Source organism: Neolamprologus multifasciatus, chromosome 22, assembly GCF_963576455.1.
Source record: "Neolamprologus multifasciatus chromosome 22, fNeoMul1.2, whole genome shotgun sequence".
In the NCBI taxonomy this organism is placed as follows: domain Eukaryota; kingdom Metazoa; phylum Chordata; class Actinopteri; order Cichliformes; family Cichlidae; genus Neolamprologus; species Neolamprologus multifasciatus.
This window is the reverse complement of record NC_140459.1, coordinates 21,719,516-21,736,844: the sequence shown is the minus strand read 5'-3', so window position 1 is coordinate 21,736,844 and position 17,329 is coordinate 21,719,516. Positions and strand designations below refer to the sequence as shown.

The 17,329-nt window shown below is 40.1% G+C and overlaps 1 protein-coding gene across 2 annotated transcripts in view; it reads left to right on the top strand.

The window, feature by feature from the left end:
• hibadha (3-hydroxyisobutyrate dehydrogenase a) overlaps positions 1-17,329 on the top strand; it is a 23,506-nt gene extending 6,177 nt beyond the window's left edge. For both annotated transcript variants that reach the window (XM_085149533.1, XM_085149532.1), the window contains exons 5-8: positions 8,445-8,578; positions 10,914-10,990; positions 15,459-15,615; positions 16,003-17,329. In XM_085149533.1, the coding sequence (XP_085005659.1) occupies positions 8,445-8,578; positions 10,914-10,990; positions 15,459-15,615; positions 16,003-16,161 (527 nt within the window). In that variant the 3' untranslated portion in view covers positions 16,162-17,329. The remainder of the gene's footprint in view (positions 1-8,444; positions 8,579-10,913; positions 10,991-15,458; positions 15,616-16,002) is intronic.

Here is a 17,329-nt window from a genome sequence, read left to right as displayed (position 1 = left end):
TGGGCTGCCACATTGCTAACGGACGATGGCTTTAAAAAGGCCCTAAAAACCTTTCATTGTGTTTTTCCCATTGCTGGGAAAGTCAGCTGTCGGTGCAAATGAAAGCAAGAGGCAGCCTAGCTGCTGTGGGACTGTAGGAATTTGGGCTAATGTTGCTTGTTTGCGAGGTCTTATAATTCTCCGCTAACTACCTATTTAGGCTGAGTCTCAACACCACTCTAATCATATCCATACCACATCAACTCAACCTTAGCTTTGCAGTGTGTCATTTGCTGACAGTTTGAACGTCATCCTTCAGCTTGTAGGAGCTTGTTCAAGCCAAGACTGGCGCTAGTTTGTCCATCAGTCAACACTTCCAGTCCACTAGATCTGCTTCCAAAAAAATCAACTGACTACGGGTTAAACTATGATATGCACAAATAATAAAACAGAAAAAGCAGTATAATTAAGATTATTAGCATTTATTAGTTTACCTTTTCCTGAATACTTTTTAATTGTAAAGCAGGAAAGCCTTTTCTCTGGTAATAGTAGTTGGAAAAAGCTTTTCTTGTGCATTTCTGAAGTGAACATGGAGCAGAGGCATTACAAATTAAATCTGAACAGTGACTCCCCTTGGTGGTCAGCAGTTAAGTGAGAAGCGGGCAAACTCCAGTGTCTGATGAAGACTGTGTGATAGAGTTCATAGCTCAGGGCAGAAGCTGGCCAATAAACCCTTGTTGTAATTGTAACTGTCAAAATGTAACACTAATTCCTTTGATTACATTTTACCTATTCAAAACTTGATTTTTGGAAGTTTTCAGCTGTGATACTTGAAATAGTCTTCAATGTGTCATTGTACTTACAAATCTTAGTTTCTTTAGCCACATTTACCATAAAATATGGACCAAGTTGTTTTTTGCCTCTAGAGATTTGCAGAAAACCACTCACTCGTTCACTCTAGCTCTCAAATGTTACTCACAGTCTGCTGAAGATGAAATTCTTTGAGATTGTCAGAGGTGGAAAAAGTACAGGCTCTGAAATGTACTCAAAATAAGAAAGTAAAAAGGAGCTCATTGAAGGATAATTTTACTAACCATTTTTGTACAAAGGAAATTGAACCTTGTGCTATATTAATATAATAATAAAATAATATTAGTAGATGAGAATACAAATCTTATTCAAGTCCAAATTCCAAAACATACTCAGCTTAAATTTGTTATGTAGAACATAAGCACTGAAAGATCATTTTAAAATAATCTTCTGTAGCCTACTTTGTAGTGGGGGACTTTGCCTCCACAGCTAAACAGTAAAATGAGTACAGTCAGGGGCTACAGTGGGATCCAGCAGGTGGGCGAACACTAAGATCCGTGTAGTGTCTCAGCATAGGGAAAAAAATCACAGCTCCCAATAACTTCCATTGTGAGCTTTAGTAGATTTTCTTCGTGTGCAGGCTGTGATCAGCTGACCTGCTGCTCTTTGTAGATTTACGCAACTGAATTCAACAATATGTCAGCAATTTCACAGCTGTCTTGGCTGTTGTCCATCCCTTACACTGGCGCTATGCTGTTTATACTGCCTTTATACTAGAAGGTATACAATTGGTACAAAGTCTAAATTCAGTGAATAAATGTAAGCATCATCAGCTTAAATGCAAATTCATCTCTGCTACACTTGATGCAACCTAAACCTGACCATGAGCACCACAGCCACTGTGCACCAGTCCAACACAGTGCTTTACTGCGAATTCACCACACTACATATCATATACAAATTCAATATGTGATTAATATTATGACATTACATGCAAGCTTTAAATTTTTAGTTTATCAAGTGTCACTGAGCAGTCCTTAGCTTTAAATCCTGCCCTGTCCTGTCTGTCTTCCTACATTTGTCCTCATCTCTGAGTGAAGTTAGCTCTCTCCCTGGAAAATACAACAGCTGTACCTGCAACTGCACACAAACAGTTTGTGTGTTTGCTGATGTTTGTTGAGCTGATAGAAATGTTGCATTTGAAATTACCTGACACTTACGACATTACCACACCTTACGAACTCCTGCACTTCTTCCAGTCCAGTTAAACCCTATAGATGATACTGCTGAACCTTAAGTAATGAGTTTGTTTTTTTCTTTTTGAAAATGTAAGGAGTAGAAAGTACATATATAAAATGTAAGGAGTAAACATAAGTTGTCCAAAAAATAAATACTGGAGTACAAATACCTGAATACTCTACTTACATAAAGTAACAGAGTATTTGTGCTTTGGTTCTTCTAGCTAACATAGATTTGTAATCACTCTGCACCATTTCACTGTTGTGTTGCCTTACTACAGCACAGCTTTCAAAAGCTTACACTATATATCTGTATTTTCTGTCTTCGTTGAATTGTTTTTAAAGCGTTTTACACTATATATTTATGCATGTATATTTAGTGCTGTATTTTTACAGATATTTCACTCTGGTATTTTGGAAAAACTGGCAAAAATCTAGAAATGCGACATAGTGTGATAGGTAGAACACTAATAGGGTAGCACTTGTGTGTCTCATTAAAACCCAGTCTAAATGTTTTCGTGAAACCTAATCCAGTCTGGGAATAGAATTATTTAAGAAGATGAGCCTGAAGGTTCGTGGGGACTCTAAGACTGAGTTAAGAAATCAGGTTGGACAGGCAGGGGGTGGTGCTGTCGCAGTCTGTCATGGCTAACCAGTACTAGAGAGTGGCCATCGTCCAAAGACTAGATTAGCATAACAAGCGTCTTGCTGACAGGCCCTGGTGACATGGAGGGGGAGTGAGGGAGTGTGTAGGGTGGTAAAGTGACCAGGCAGGGTGATGATGACGATGATGGAGCGGTGGTGATGTGGGGGTTCTAGCCTATGCTCCAGATGGAGGTGGACCCACAGCAGCTGGGAGACTGGTTCTCACAACTCTGCCCCTGTGTCATCTGCTGTGGACGTGAGCGTGCAGACAAATAGTCAGCTAGTCTATATGTCATACAAAAAGTCTCTGTCCATCAAATGTAGCCCAAACGTCACACTGCATGTCACTCATCTACATGTGAATTAACATTTTGTCTGTAGAAAAGTGTGTGTGTGTGTGTGTGTCTGCCTGCTAACAGCCTAATTGAGGATCATTATTAACTTGGTCTATCCTAGATGAGTCTCATTGGGCCGGGCAAAGGATTGATTGTGGCTCTCTCTTGCTTGCTCCATTCTGTCACTTACAATTGACCAGGTACTCTCCTCTGGAAAATATCAGTTATTGATGATGATGATGATGATAATAATGGTGATGATCATGATGAGGCCTAACCTGATGGTAAGTGGACAGGCACTGCAAACCAAATTCTCAAGAATGTCGTAACTTTACATGCAACAATTTTGTTCTCTCAAATTTTTTCCCCCCAAACCCAAACTTTCTGCAGTCGCCTGCTCACATGAGGTTCTCACAGAGTATATGTGTGCAGGAGTCAGTTCTCATGGGGTTGTGCTCGTTAAGTGGAGCTGATAAAGTGTCTGTTTTTAACACAACAGAGTGGCATTAGTAAAATTGGCAGCAAAAAACTGTTGAAACTGCTGATTTTTTTTTTCCTGCCGATGTGGGCTAACGCACACCCTCGTCCCATTTCACTTATTTACTCAATATCCGTTCCACTTTTTACGGGGGCCCATTCAGGGTTTTAATTTGTTTGAGAAAAAGATCTGCTCTCGCGTGTAATTATGATGGTGGATCACGTGAGACTGCATTGTTGGCCTGTAAACATCCTACCCCACTGATTTTAACTCTAAGCAGTCAACTCTTATTCTTTTAAGCCTGTTACTCTATTAAGTGTGAAGGCACTTTTCATTCTGAATTATAGATGACTGTGGTTGTGCCAGAGTAACTTTGCATGTGCATATAGTTAAAGACAAACAGTCTAGTCTATTGCCAGTGCCAGAGTTTGTTTACACCAAGTACATTCAAACCTGGAGGTGTGATATGAAGTCTGGCGTATCCTTAAAGCTTTCGCGGCATTCTTGCAGTAAGAGCAGTTACATTATCATTTGAGGAAATTGTGTGTTTGGTGGAGCTCTAATGATATTATAGGTGTTGCCTTTGCTCCAAGTGTTTTTCCGTTTAATCTCTCCGCGGTGGGGAAAAAAAGCAGGCTTGTGGAACGTTGTCAAATGCGTCATTCATTACCAAACACTGGGAACATCCCTTCTTGTGTGTGCATGTGTGTCTGCCATTTTGTGTTGTTTGTGTAGCCTCATATTCACAAATGTAGTTTAATTTAAACCCACCACCAATAAAAAGTGGCTACTGGTTTACATGCGGCTCGTAACTCTGAGACGGAGCCTCAGAACCTCCAACTGACGTCTTACTGGCGGCCAACTCTGAGATCTGCACCTGCCTCTGATGCTCGCATACGTGTACAGATACTGCGTGCACATGTTCACGCTCATTGTCACTTGCTTTGTACTTGCACGCACCACTTCAAAAAGAGCTCAGTTTTAAAAGGCTTATATGGCTGTCATGAATTGCTTTGGTTGATTCTTTCGTGTGAAATGAAAGAAGTGCTAATGAACTTAGCATTTACTACAAATAGCCCAAACCAGAGCTCTTTCTCTGATCTTCCTTTGCCCTCACACAAGTAGTTTCAGTCTCTTATGTTCATGGTTAAAGGCTGTCATCGAAGCCTGCTGTTGAGCATCTGTCTTAACGGCGCTTGATTGCTTGCTTATTAAGTAGTCTTTTGGTAATAGAGGATTTGAGATAAAGGGGCTTGCATGGGCCTCACAGACACTCACATAAGCACATTAAATGTCTCGCCCTTCCATCCTTTCTACAATGCTTTAAGAGACACTTTTTTTCTCCTTTCATTCAACCTTTTATGTCAGAGTCAAAGTTAATAGTCCAGCAATCTTCAGCTCAGTCTGAGAATATTTACTTTGGTTGATATTGGGGAGAGGAGGTAAGCATCCACCACTCTGTCAACCCAAACATGTCCCCTGGATGTTGGTAAGCGAACATGACCGAGGAAGGTGGTGGTTCTGCTTCAAGGGAGTTATTTCCCAGGAAAGTATTACATACCAGTTTGGGAATAAAGATGAACATGCCCCTCTACAATTTTTTGGGAGTGCTTGAAAGAGTTGACATTGTGTATTGTTTGTAGCACTCTGGCATAATTGTGTATGCCTCCATTTATTATTCAATATATAGTTGCTTTGTCATTCCTTGTGGATATCTTCTTAGCACCCTCATCCCTCCATTATTGTCTCTAGCCTGAATCTTCTATCATAGGTGCCCCCCAACCCCACGCATATACACACACCTTCTCTTGTTCCCCCTAGGGGGCGTTGTGTAGTTGTGCAGTGCTAATGATCCAGGACTGTCACTCCCGCTGGGATGGATGAGCCAGCATACCCAGCGCTCAGGAAGCCTCATTAGGATTCTTCTTTAATCCGTCTCTGACAGGACCGGCCCGAGAATGGGACGTCCCCTCACACATACACCACACACAATAAATACCCTATGAAAGTACATTCAGCGCATAGACACAATATTAAAATCACACTTTATACCGACATACATACAGACACAAATGCACTTCAGCCCATGCACAAAGAATGGACCCACTGATAGCCACACAGTATATACACACAGTAACACACACACGCATACACACACTGTTATGCTAATGATGTGTTATTCTGCTACAAACAAGGATCTTCGATCATCCTGGTGTCACTCCTTATAGAAATCCACTACACATCATAAGAGCTTATTATGGGTGATTAGTTAATTTGAGGGAGGGATGCTGGGAGGTAAAAAGAGAGAGATCATTTTCCTTCTTTGCTGTCATCTCTGCACCGCTCTCTGCTCGTACTTCTTTCTTTATCCCTCTCTCTTGCTCTCTTTTGGCTCACTCGCTTTCTTTCTCTCCTTAGTGAGATATATCGATCAGCACGTTGACTGTGTTATCAATAATCTCCTCTTTAGTCGTCCGCAAACAGTGATCTCCACTAATGAACCAGCACAGTCGTCACACTGCTCTTTCTCATTGTGTGTGTGTGTGTATTTGTATTTGTGAGGCTCAGCCTGCAGCATAGAAACTGCAAAATGGGATGGTAAAAATATCAGAAGAAAAAAAAGTGCTGGTAATTGTACTTATTATTATGATTATTATTATTATTCATGTATTTATTTATTTATTCATTTATTCATTTATTTATTTCCATTACTTTAATGAAAATGTGAAGAGAGTTCTGTGACTTCACTGCACGCCACACTGTTCACTATGAGCTTGATACTGGAGTAAAATCCAGTTTCCATTTTTTATACAAAAAAAAAACTGAGCTGTTCTGCCATTAAATGAAAACTTTGTTACATCAAATAAAACTTGAATCAATTATGCTAAAAAGAATTCAAGCAAATAAATAAGAAGACATCAAATAGCAAGAAGGGAAAAAAATCCATCATGTCTGTGGACCATATGTGTGTATGATTGGTGTGTGTGGCGGCCGTATGTTGAGCGCATGTTAGCCGTGGTCCGTATGCAGCTGCTGCAGCATGGGCTTTGGGCTTCATTATGTGACCCTAATGACCTTCTGACAGCTCATCACTGATATACACATGCACAGACACACACATACAGTGTAGTGGCATGATCATATATGTGACAACAGCACAGCCAATTAAAGAAGGTGGGGGGGGGGGGGCATATTTGAGCAATGGAAATTTACTATAAACCCTGTCTTTCCTCTCCTTTCCTTGCCTCTGCAGTGACATCTAACAATTAGATTTCAGCTGCTTTGTCCCCAGTAATTCCCTTTTAATTATTAACACCGACATTATTAGGCTTTCACTGTTAAGGCTTTCATTAAGGGTGGATGGCCCCCGTAAAAGACAGTCAAACTACATATCCTCATTCTACACTTTCCTCTTGGTTTCTTTTTTTCTTACAGGAAAAATAAATAATAACGTATTTTTTTGTGCTGCTCTATTGTCATTGCGTTTTTGTTGGTAGTGTTTTTTTGGGTTTGTTTTTTTTAAATCTGCCCTGGTAGAGCTTTCATCATTCTGGGCTATGCAAAGTCATTGTTACTGCAGACATATACAAAAGATGTCCTTTAGCATTGTCCCAGTGTAGAGGTGATAATGAAGTGGGTCTCGCTCCTGTGAATTTGAAATATTTAATCAAAACATTTGCTGAACCTAACCAAGTTATTTTGATGTGTACCTTTAACAACACAGCTAATGAAATTGGATGTAAAGTTGGGGGGAGGGGGGGGGGGGTTCTCCAGGTTCATAATCTGGTGATTTAGGCTGTCCCAAAAGCATATTTGTGTGTTTATTTAGACAAATATTAATAATAATCAGCTTTAACTGCATAGTAGCCAGCCACATAATGTTTATATATGTTCTGCATAGTGTTTACTAACCATTTTTTAAGTTTAAGAAAAAATCTGGTGCAACTTTACAGATAATGTTTCTAGATGGTTTACAGACAAATTATTAACCAGTGAGATGTTATTATTATTATTGCATTATTATAACATTTTATAACATGTTTTTCACTTAAATTTTATTAAACGGAAAAGAATCCTGACTAAATTCTAATTATATATTAATTTGCCGTTTATTAACAATGATTGTTAAAAAGTACTTCCTTGGTAATTTTTTTTCTACTTTACGCGTGTGTATGTTTATCCCGCCACTCTTAGTGTGACACTGGCTAATCACTGAAGCATACAGGGAAGGAAGCCATTGCATAAGAGACTCAGACCGGCTGGATTCAGCCTACTCTGAAAAGAGGTTATTTCAGCATTAAGGACCCTGTGGAGAGGGTGGGCTGTGAGTCAGTGGGGTGAGGTTGCCTCCTACAACATGGCACGCTCCTTAAGCCATCAGGCACGGGGAGGGACGCCTAATTGAACATGATAAAGTGTAAAGTTAATTACCCCTCACGCCTGTCAATGATACCCCCATGAGGTAGGGGGCTGGCCTCAGGCACAGCTGCTCGTGTGTCCGTGTGTGTGTGTGTATATGAAAGAGAAGGGGTGACAAGACAAAAGCCAAGGGATCCCATGAGAGTTGTGCAGTGGATGATGGCAACAATCGGCTTTTAAAGATACCTCTGTCCCTCTGGTACAGCGCTACTTAACACGTCTGTCCCACTAAGAGTTTGGCATACACATGCACACAGAGAACAGAGCACAGCTGACCTTTTAGACACAGTTGGTAGTGTTAAACCAGTCATATGGCTGATATATTATGTCTCGTGTGGAAAATTCTAGAAAATTTTAGTTCAACACGTATCAACACCTGAACTTTCTGTTCCACCTTTCATTAACTATTTCATGTGTTTTGCAGGTCTGCACATATGCGTTGAACTTTTAAAGACTAGACATCAATATGTGAAATGTGTGTGTCTTATCAGTGATGTGCTCACCTCAGTTAATGTTAATATCAGCATGTGGTGTGTTTAGGTGTTGGAGCTGCCGGCATGGCCAAACTCACCTTCATGGTAGGCGGAGTGGTCGAGGAATACAACGCAGCAAAGGAGTTGCTCACCTGCATGGGAGCAAATGTTATTTACTGCGGACAGGTCGGCACTGGACAGGTAATAAGGAATGTCTAAATATAATGACATAGATTTGATGCCTCAACCAATACTTCTAAGACACTATGGCCAAAATTATAGGACACCAAGGCAAAAAATTATCAATGGAAAAGTGTGGACATTTGAAAGTCTGGTCTTTTTCCATATATATGTTTACAATAGCTTTCAAAATTTGAGCAGATAACTATATAGTGAGATTTGTAAGTTTCTACTCATGTTCTCCTTTTTGCCAGAATATGTAGTTATCAGTACATATAATATTTGCTGGAGTATATTGGAGACTGTTTAGAACCTCCAATTAAAACTCTTTAAATAATAGCTCTTCCAAAAAGTTTTGCAACCCACTGGCTTTGGTTCATTTTTCAGAAGTCAAACACAACTTTAATCAACTATTAATTTCACGTTTCATGGATCCCAAACAAACCTTACCTGAATACCTTAACGAGAATGAGATTTCCAATTGTGTTTCACATTTCAGGACCATGGACAGCACACAGTGTTTACTCCAGATTTCTGATGTTGCTTTAAAGAAAAACAAAACAAACAAACAAAAACACCAGCAACAAAACTTCTATCAACTTTATAAACAGAATAAATGTAAGCTAGAATGGCTAAATTATGATTTCTTATGATAACTCCTATAATTATAGAAGTATCAGTTGTTTCTGCTGCATGTAGCATCATCTTGCTTACAGTATTGTTACAAACAACCTTTGTAATAATATTGTAACATGCTGGACTATGCAATTTTGAAATATTGTGCTGTAATTCTTTCTTACATATTGATGGGTAGAAAATGCACTTAAACAATTGTACCTAATTTGACCAGAACCTTTCTCAACACAAATTTCCACTGTTTAGTAAATCTGACCCCATAAATGCTGCAGCATTAATAAAATAGTTTTATAAGAACATGACTTCTTCCATATTGTTACAATTCCTCCAGTAATTTATTTTCATAATGATTTATCCAAAGGATCTAATGTATGTATATTCCCTATGTCATCTTAGATGAGTGGACCAGTCCTGATGAAACTCTGCATAAACATTTCCTAAGATGTTGTGTCTATATGGCATATACAAATATTTTATAGAAATCCCACAATTATATATATTTGTACATTTGACAGCTCAATTGAGCACCAAATGGCCAACTGTGTTGTTGATGTTTAGTGTCTACATACTATGTTTGTTTACTTGCACATTCTACATTCGTTAACTACATATTTTCACAATCAGTGCAATTTTTTAATCTTCCTGGTGATGCTAAGCAGCCTCTGATTATGAATATAGTTATCGAAATAAGCCACTATTAAAAACAATTAGTCAAGAAAAAGTCCTGCAAAGCAGACGACGACAATGTGGGCTTAAGAAGATGACTGGGTGAGCATCATCAGGTCATGAGACACTTTATAAAGTGACAGTAGTTGTTTATTGACCTAATACCAAAGCAAAGCCCCATGCAAATCAATGGGATTTGCATGTTTTACTGAAATGAAGTCTGTAGCTTGGGCAACCCACCAAAATAAAGTCTACTCAAACTTCAAATTAACACTGAATCAGTCTATTATGGATAGACATTTTTTGTTTACATGTTAAAAGGTAATTTGCTATATTGGCTATATTGGGCTGGAAGTCCAGATTGTTGGGCCTCATTTATAATTGGATAATTCACTTAAAAACTGTTTTGTAGATAGAGGTGGGCTACTGCAGAATTTCTTCATTAGCTACATGTATGGAGATTATTCCAAGTGTGGCGCATCCATTTGGAAGCTGTTGTTGAATCTAGGAGCTGTCATTGCAAGTGAAACAGACTGTCTTTAAACTGCAAATCCTACAGAGAGATGGCAAGAACAATAGAAGTGAGAAACTCAACAGCTTGGTGCATCATGAGGAAAAAAAACAACATGGTAGCAACCTTGGCAGCATAGGAAGCTCTGGACATATGCTGAGGACAATAGTGCTGGTTTGTTGCAGGATCCTTTCCATGGTTGAGAGGGAAAAATCCTTCAGGACCAAATTATTATTATTATCCTAGTTATCAACCATAACAAAAGAAATGCCAGATTGGATTTGACCAAAAACATCTAAAATGCTAGAATATGTTGCATTTTCTTGAAAAGAAGTCTTAAAATAATTGAAATGATCCCATTACTCCAAAGATGACCATTAAAAATGTACCATTTAAGGATTAGTGGCCATAGAAGTGTTTCACTCGTCTATTCCAGAGTCAGATCATCTGAGATTTACTGTTGTGTGTTATATTTTGTTTTGCAGACTTCATCATTTTCATAATAATTCCTTTTTAAAAAATCTTTCTTTCACACCCTTCTAGGCAGCTAAAATCTGCAACAATATGCTGCTGGCAATTGGGATGATTGGGACCGCGGAGACCATGAACCTTGGTATCAGGTACTGTAAGCAAGTGCTCTGCTAAAAGATAAAATAATAAGGAAGTGTATGATCAGTGGATTCATTTACATGGGAATGATTAGTGTAGAGATAGCTGTCTGTGGGTAGCACTAACACAGGGATACATATGAGTTCATTATCAAACACAGGTGTACAGGGATTTAGTAGATCCAGATTTCCTTATTGTTGTTGATGAATTTGCAAAAACGAAAGAACAGTACAGTGAAATTACAAGGACATATTTTGAGGTTACTACCTTTTAGCCACACATTAACTCTGCTATTATTGCTGTTAGATATAGTTGTCACAGTAAGGTCAATTACTACGCCAGTGATGTAGCTGTAACTGTAATTTACTACTACAATACAGGTTTAGAAATGTGTGGGTGCATGTGTGTGTGTGTGTAGTTTATGGGAGTGTGAAGGGGTCAGCCCTGCCCCAAGTCAGAGCCGCCTCTGCTAAAGCGAGATGGATGAGGGGGTGGAGCCACATTGTCTGATTTACATTTGCTGATTGAGCTCTCACCACAATCCTGCCACTCCTCTGCTACTGAACACCACCTAGAAAACCCATCATTCATGATTCCTCCTCGTGACACAAAGCTTCTTTGGCCAGGAAGCTGAGGATGATGGGAGGTGAAGTCCGGTGGATTGCACTGCAATCTTATAGCACTAGAAATCATGTGAGGACTTAAAATGCACCACAGCACCCATACTTTGTTTTGGTCTGTAGAATTTTTAAGTGCAGCCTGCATACAGGAAGCTTATACATCAGTTTTTATAGATTTTCTTCAGATTTTATATTCTGTTCTATTTATGCATTTTCCTTGTCAATAATGGACTGTTTCTTCTGTTTACTGTCTGGCTATAATGCAATTTTACGGCCTTTACAGTGTAAAATGGTATTTGCATTGAGTTTTCTGCACGGGTGTTCATGAGTGTCCATGAATTCCTCTTTGCACAGTGCAGCTGTGTTAGTGCGACTGATTTATCTGTGCTGAGACAGAGGAGGAAAATTGGCATGAGCAGTCGAACATAAATCCCCTCACTAGGCCTCTGAAATATGGAGGCATTAAGGGAGCAACGCAGATTTACACATTGCCACACTGTCTCTGAAGCACACACACTCAGACACACAAATTTACATCCAGATATACTGAAGGCAGCAGTTTTCTACCACTACAACTTCTCACAATTCACATCATTATAATGTATTCCTATAACAAAAATAGGAATACTAACTACCGCATCTCTTCACTTTGACTGTGAATTATCTTCATATCTTTTCAAGACTGACCCATATTCAGTCTTGATTCCATTTTGTGTGTGTGTGTCTGTGTGTGTGTCTGTGTGTGTTTCAGTTTCCCCCTCTTCTTGCTAGCCAATCTCTGGGGCTTTATTAGAGGGCTTGACAAAGACTGTCATCGTTTAGAGGGAGCCCACACCCGTAAATCTCCCATGCTGCATTGCGGCCCAGCCTCTTATGCAGAAAGAACGCTCTCTTTGGTGCATGTGTGCAGACACACACACCGACACAATTCAAGACAAAGGAGGCTAAGCACTCACAGGCAATTTGCAGGAAAACGGCAATAACATTTTATCATGTTGGACTTGGGCCTGATAGAGCTGCCCTTTCTTTAATATATATGTGTGTGTGTGTGTTTCCTTACCTGTACATGCAGGGAAACACACACACACACACACAGAGTTCTGTTCATGGAGCTAATTTGTTGATCTCAGATGGAAGCTCGGGCCGTCTCCAGCAGAGCGTGACGTTCTCTTAGTGCAAGGAATGGCCACGCATGACAATTATCAGCACACACACACACTCACACACTCAAACACACTCTCCCATGCAGACCGTTTCGTTCTATGTATTTTCAATTCCTTGCTTTTGGCTTTTCCTTCCCATCCATATTTGCTTTACATTCTTTATTTTATTATTTTAATCCATTTTTTTTCTTTCTTTTTTTGGGGTGCCTGCTGTAATATCTGAAAGCAGCCAAGCAGTCAGTAAAAGAAGGATGAAAAGCTGCAGAGAGTATCATAGAGCAGTGGAGAAGAGCAGCAGTGATTTTAATGATACATATGAAGATAAGAGTAGAGACGACTGGCCCATGTGACGCTCAAATGACACTTTTACAGATCACCTTGCAAACCTGTGTGTCTGCGCCCATTCATGCGTACAAATACGCAGTTGCCGATGCCCAAGTAGGAGCATACATATTTGCTCCTTTGTTCTTTTTATGGGGAGGACAACAGGCAAATCAGAGTTTATAACAAGACCCTTTTAGCAGAGAGACAGAAATAGGTTCACCACAACATACATGAGCACAAACACATCGCTCCCTTCCTCTCTCTATAGTTGAGATGAATCGTGAGCATATGTTCAGATGAAGATTAAACTCGCGTGATAAACGCGCTTGTTGCCTCTATAAATGGAATAGTAAGTGCTTGTGTGTGTGTGTGTATGTGCTCGTTAGCTCTTTAATGATATATTAAATGGGGAAGAGGCTGAGCTTCCTCTCTTGTGGCGTCTGATGAGATCGAGAAGCTAATCATAATGAAAGAGACGGTTAATATCAGCGCTGCAAATGAACTCCACCTGCTAGAGCTCCCAGGACATAAACACCCTGCCCTCTCGTTTGAATCTCCAGTGCCATCTCTCTTACTGGTTTTTTTTTCTTAATATTTTATTTTTCTATCTGCACCAGCATTACACAGCAACACCGTTCATGTCTGCTTATCCATGTCAATCTTGTTAAAGCGTGACATGTCCTCTTCTCCACGCAAATTACCGCAGGCGAGGAACAACACCACTGCGTCAGCTAATAACCGCAGCTGAGTGTGAGTGTGTGCGAACAGTTTGTCGTGTGTGTCTCTGTGATGGGAGCAAGAGGGGAACTTCATTGATTTATCGTTAACAGAGGACAACAGCTCCCCGTCAGCGTCTATGGCCGCTATAACAAACGATCTGCGCGCTCGGACGCGCTTTATTGTAGCTCAGCCAGTAACCTTTTCAGCTGCTGACCCAGAACACAGGGAGGGGCTGCTTGCTTGTGTGTGCGTATGTGTGTGTGTGTGTGGGGGGGGGGGGGGGGGGGGGGGGGCTTGTGCGATGTCAAACATATGTCCCCATGAGTCCTTAGACAGGAAGGTGTCAGCATGGAAGAGGGAGGAAGGGTAGAGGGGAAGCAGGATGGCAAGGGATGCTTACAGACATAAACTAAGAAAGCTATCATGAGCTAGACTACCATTAAAAAAAAAAAGAAGTAAAAGAAAAAACCCAGCGCGTGCAGAACCACTCATGCCACACTTCCAAAACTGTTTGTTAAAAAATTAGGGAGTCTGAGCGGACACATAAGAGATGAAGGGGAGAGGAAAGGGGGAGGGAGAGACATGGAGAGAGTGTAAATGCAATTCCTTTTCTTAATTAGTTAGTAGACAGCTAATAAAACTGCAGCAGTAATGGCAGAATGAGAGCCAGGTGGAGAGAGGGAAGGAGGGAGGGTGCTGGCCTTAAAGACCTATGATAGTTTAATAGTCATATTGAGAGCAGAATAGAGTTACAGGCCTGTAAGTAACAGTAAACTGAGGCAGCCAGGACTTGATGTGGTCAGCTTTATACTGGCCTTAAAACCATTAATATGGCATGTTGAACGGTCGACACAGACGCCGTCGTTACACCCTCCCTGCTCGGTTTCACTCATTGCTTCTGTCTGTCTACCCTCAGTCTCTTTCTTTGTCTCATGTGCCTTTGGTTACTTCTTATCATAGTCCGGAGGTTTGTCCTCTTGCATATGAAAGTAGGTTGCTGCAAAATGGGGCAGCAGAGCTAAGAATGTGCCTCTGTGTGTGACAGCGAGGTTTATGGCTCCCCTGTGCTGCTTAACCACTTCTCCTCCTCCACTTTCTTGAAAGAGGGATGAAGGATAGATGTAGTGGTAAACATCAATACTGCATTAGCCGGCATTACAAAGCCTTCAGCCATTAACACTGAGGAATGGTCACAGTGAGGCATAAGGTTCATTGGGGGTCACTACAATCACCAGGCACCCCCACACCTACCTTTTGCCACATTTCTTATGTCCCACTGGTCCTCTTCATCCCAACTCTGTCCCATTTCCTCCCTATATTTTGCATAACTCCTCTTTCCTTGTTTGTGCCTACCATTTTTTAAAGTTTTCCTCTCCATCTCATTCTAAGATGCTAAAAGTTTGAAAGTAAAGTAATTTTCTGACTTTTTTCTTGTCTGAAACATATTGTAATAGTAGTATGGCATTTTAGGTTTCTTTAAAACCACCATATTTGGTGTTATTTGGGTTATTAACAGCTAGAATTGTTAAAACTGTAATTTAGTTGCAATGTAATTTAGTGTTGTACACCTTCAGACAAATAAAACCATTTCACATGTGTCAAAGACAAATAGTCCAAAGAACTTATTTAACTCTATTTTCTTCTTTTTGCAGACTGGGTTTGGATCCCAAGCTGTTGGCAAAAATCCTAAATATGTCCTCAGGTCGTTGCTGGTCCAGCGACACGTACAACCCTGTCCCTGGAGTAATGGAGGGAGTTCCCTCTGCCAACAACTACCAGGGCGGCTTTGGAACCACACTAATGGCAAAGGTACTAAGCCTGTGTTCTGGTTGTATTATTTGTGATTCTTAATGTCTGATGTGTTTAATAATCAGTTCATCTTATCAATACATAAACTGATAATGAAAGTGTTCTGAAATCCAAGAATCTGTATAGATAATTCTTGGGTTGTTGGGTACAGTGGGGACGAAGAACCCCCCTTTTAACAGGAAGAGAATTGTCAAGAATATTTTTTTAAATCCAGTATGTGCTTATCATCTAATGAGGCAGACATTTCTTCATATCCTACACACTAAAATTCTGATGTTTCAGAAGATGTTTCTGAAAACCGGCTTTCTTGAGCTGTTCATAGGATCCGTTTGCACCTGTCACTTTTTCTGACTGCTTGTCCCTCTCTTCTCATGTCTGTGCTTAAAGGATCTTGGTTTGGCACAAAACACTGCCACCAACACTAAGACACCCGTCCCTCTGGGTTCCCTCGCTCACCAGATCTACCGAGTCATGTGCTCTCGCGGCTACGCTAATAAGGATTTCTCATCCGTGTTCCAGTTTCTGCGTGAGGAGGACGGACAATGAATGGAAGGGGAGCACACTGACTCTGCTGTTACAATACACAAATACACATAAACACACACCAGAGCTGCACACACCCCTGTGCCCCTTATCCCAGTATGCTCAGGAGATGCTAAGGCCTTGCAGTCGAGCACAGACCTGCTACCCAGTTTTCATACCATTTCGACCCAGGTCCCCTCATTACATTAGCTAAATCATATTTTCACTTTATGCTTCTCTGTCTATATGGAGGAGATCATAAAACTGACTCTGATCAGGCTTACATGTAACAGTGAAAAATATATGTGGTTTTCTGGGTAATAAGTAATAACTGAATTCATGTAAAAGCATGATTATGTTCTTTTTGGTTTTGTTTTATGGGGATTTGTGCTGTTTGACTGTTACCCTATTACCCAAGTTACCTCAGCCTGTTTATATTAAACTATAAAGGTAAAAAAAATGGTATGGATTCACATAATAATTGAAATTTAATTGAAGAGCATGAAGAGGTTACTTCATACTTACAATAGCCACATACCAGCACTAGGTTACAAAAACAAGCCACACTTTTTTGTTCAAAGTTTACTGAGTTTGTTACTTTTTTGTTTTTTTTGACATTTTATTTCTCCTTTCATTATTCAGTACTGCATTTAATTCATTTTTTTACCTCATGTGTTCACTAAAGTTGCAGTAAATCTTCTGTGGTACACCATTCAAGTATTTCCTCACTTTATCGACCAGTTTTGCTCTACTATACTGTGAGATAAATATCTGGTTATTTTTGCACCATGTGCATCGCAGTGCGATGTGCTGGGCTGTTTTGATACAGTCACAGAATCTCTTTAATGTTACTGCTTTTCTCTATCTGCTTATTGAGCCAATGAAGTATTATTTTTGTGACCAGTGCTGTTAAAAATTTTCTAATCACTGCAAAATTTTCTGTCAAGCACCTTCTTCAGTCCATATTTCTCCTCTCTCTCTCCCTCTATGCGTGTATGACAATCTGTGTAAAGTCAGAGAGGAACGATTCATCCTACTCTGTGCATAATTCATATTGTTGTGTAGCACTGAAGAGGAATCTGAATGGACTGCCATTTTTTGCAGTAAAATTCATTATAAGTCTACAGTTTGTCTTTGCACTGTGAAACAGATCCAGTCACACTGTAGCCTAAAATAAAAGCCGTTCCATGTA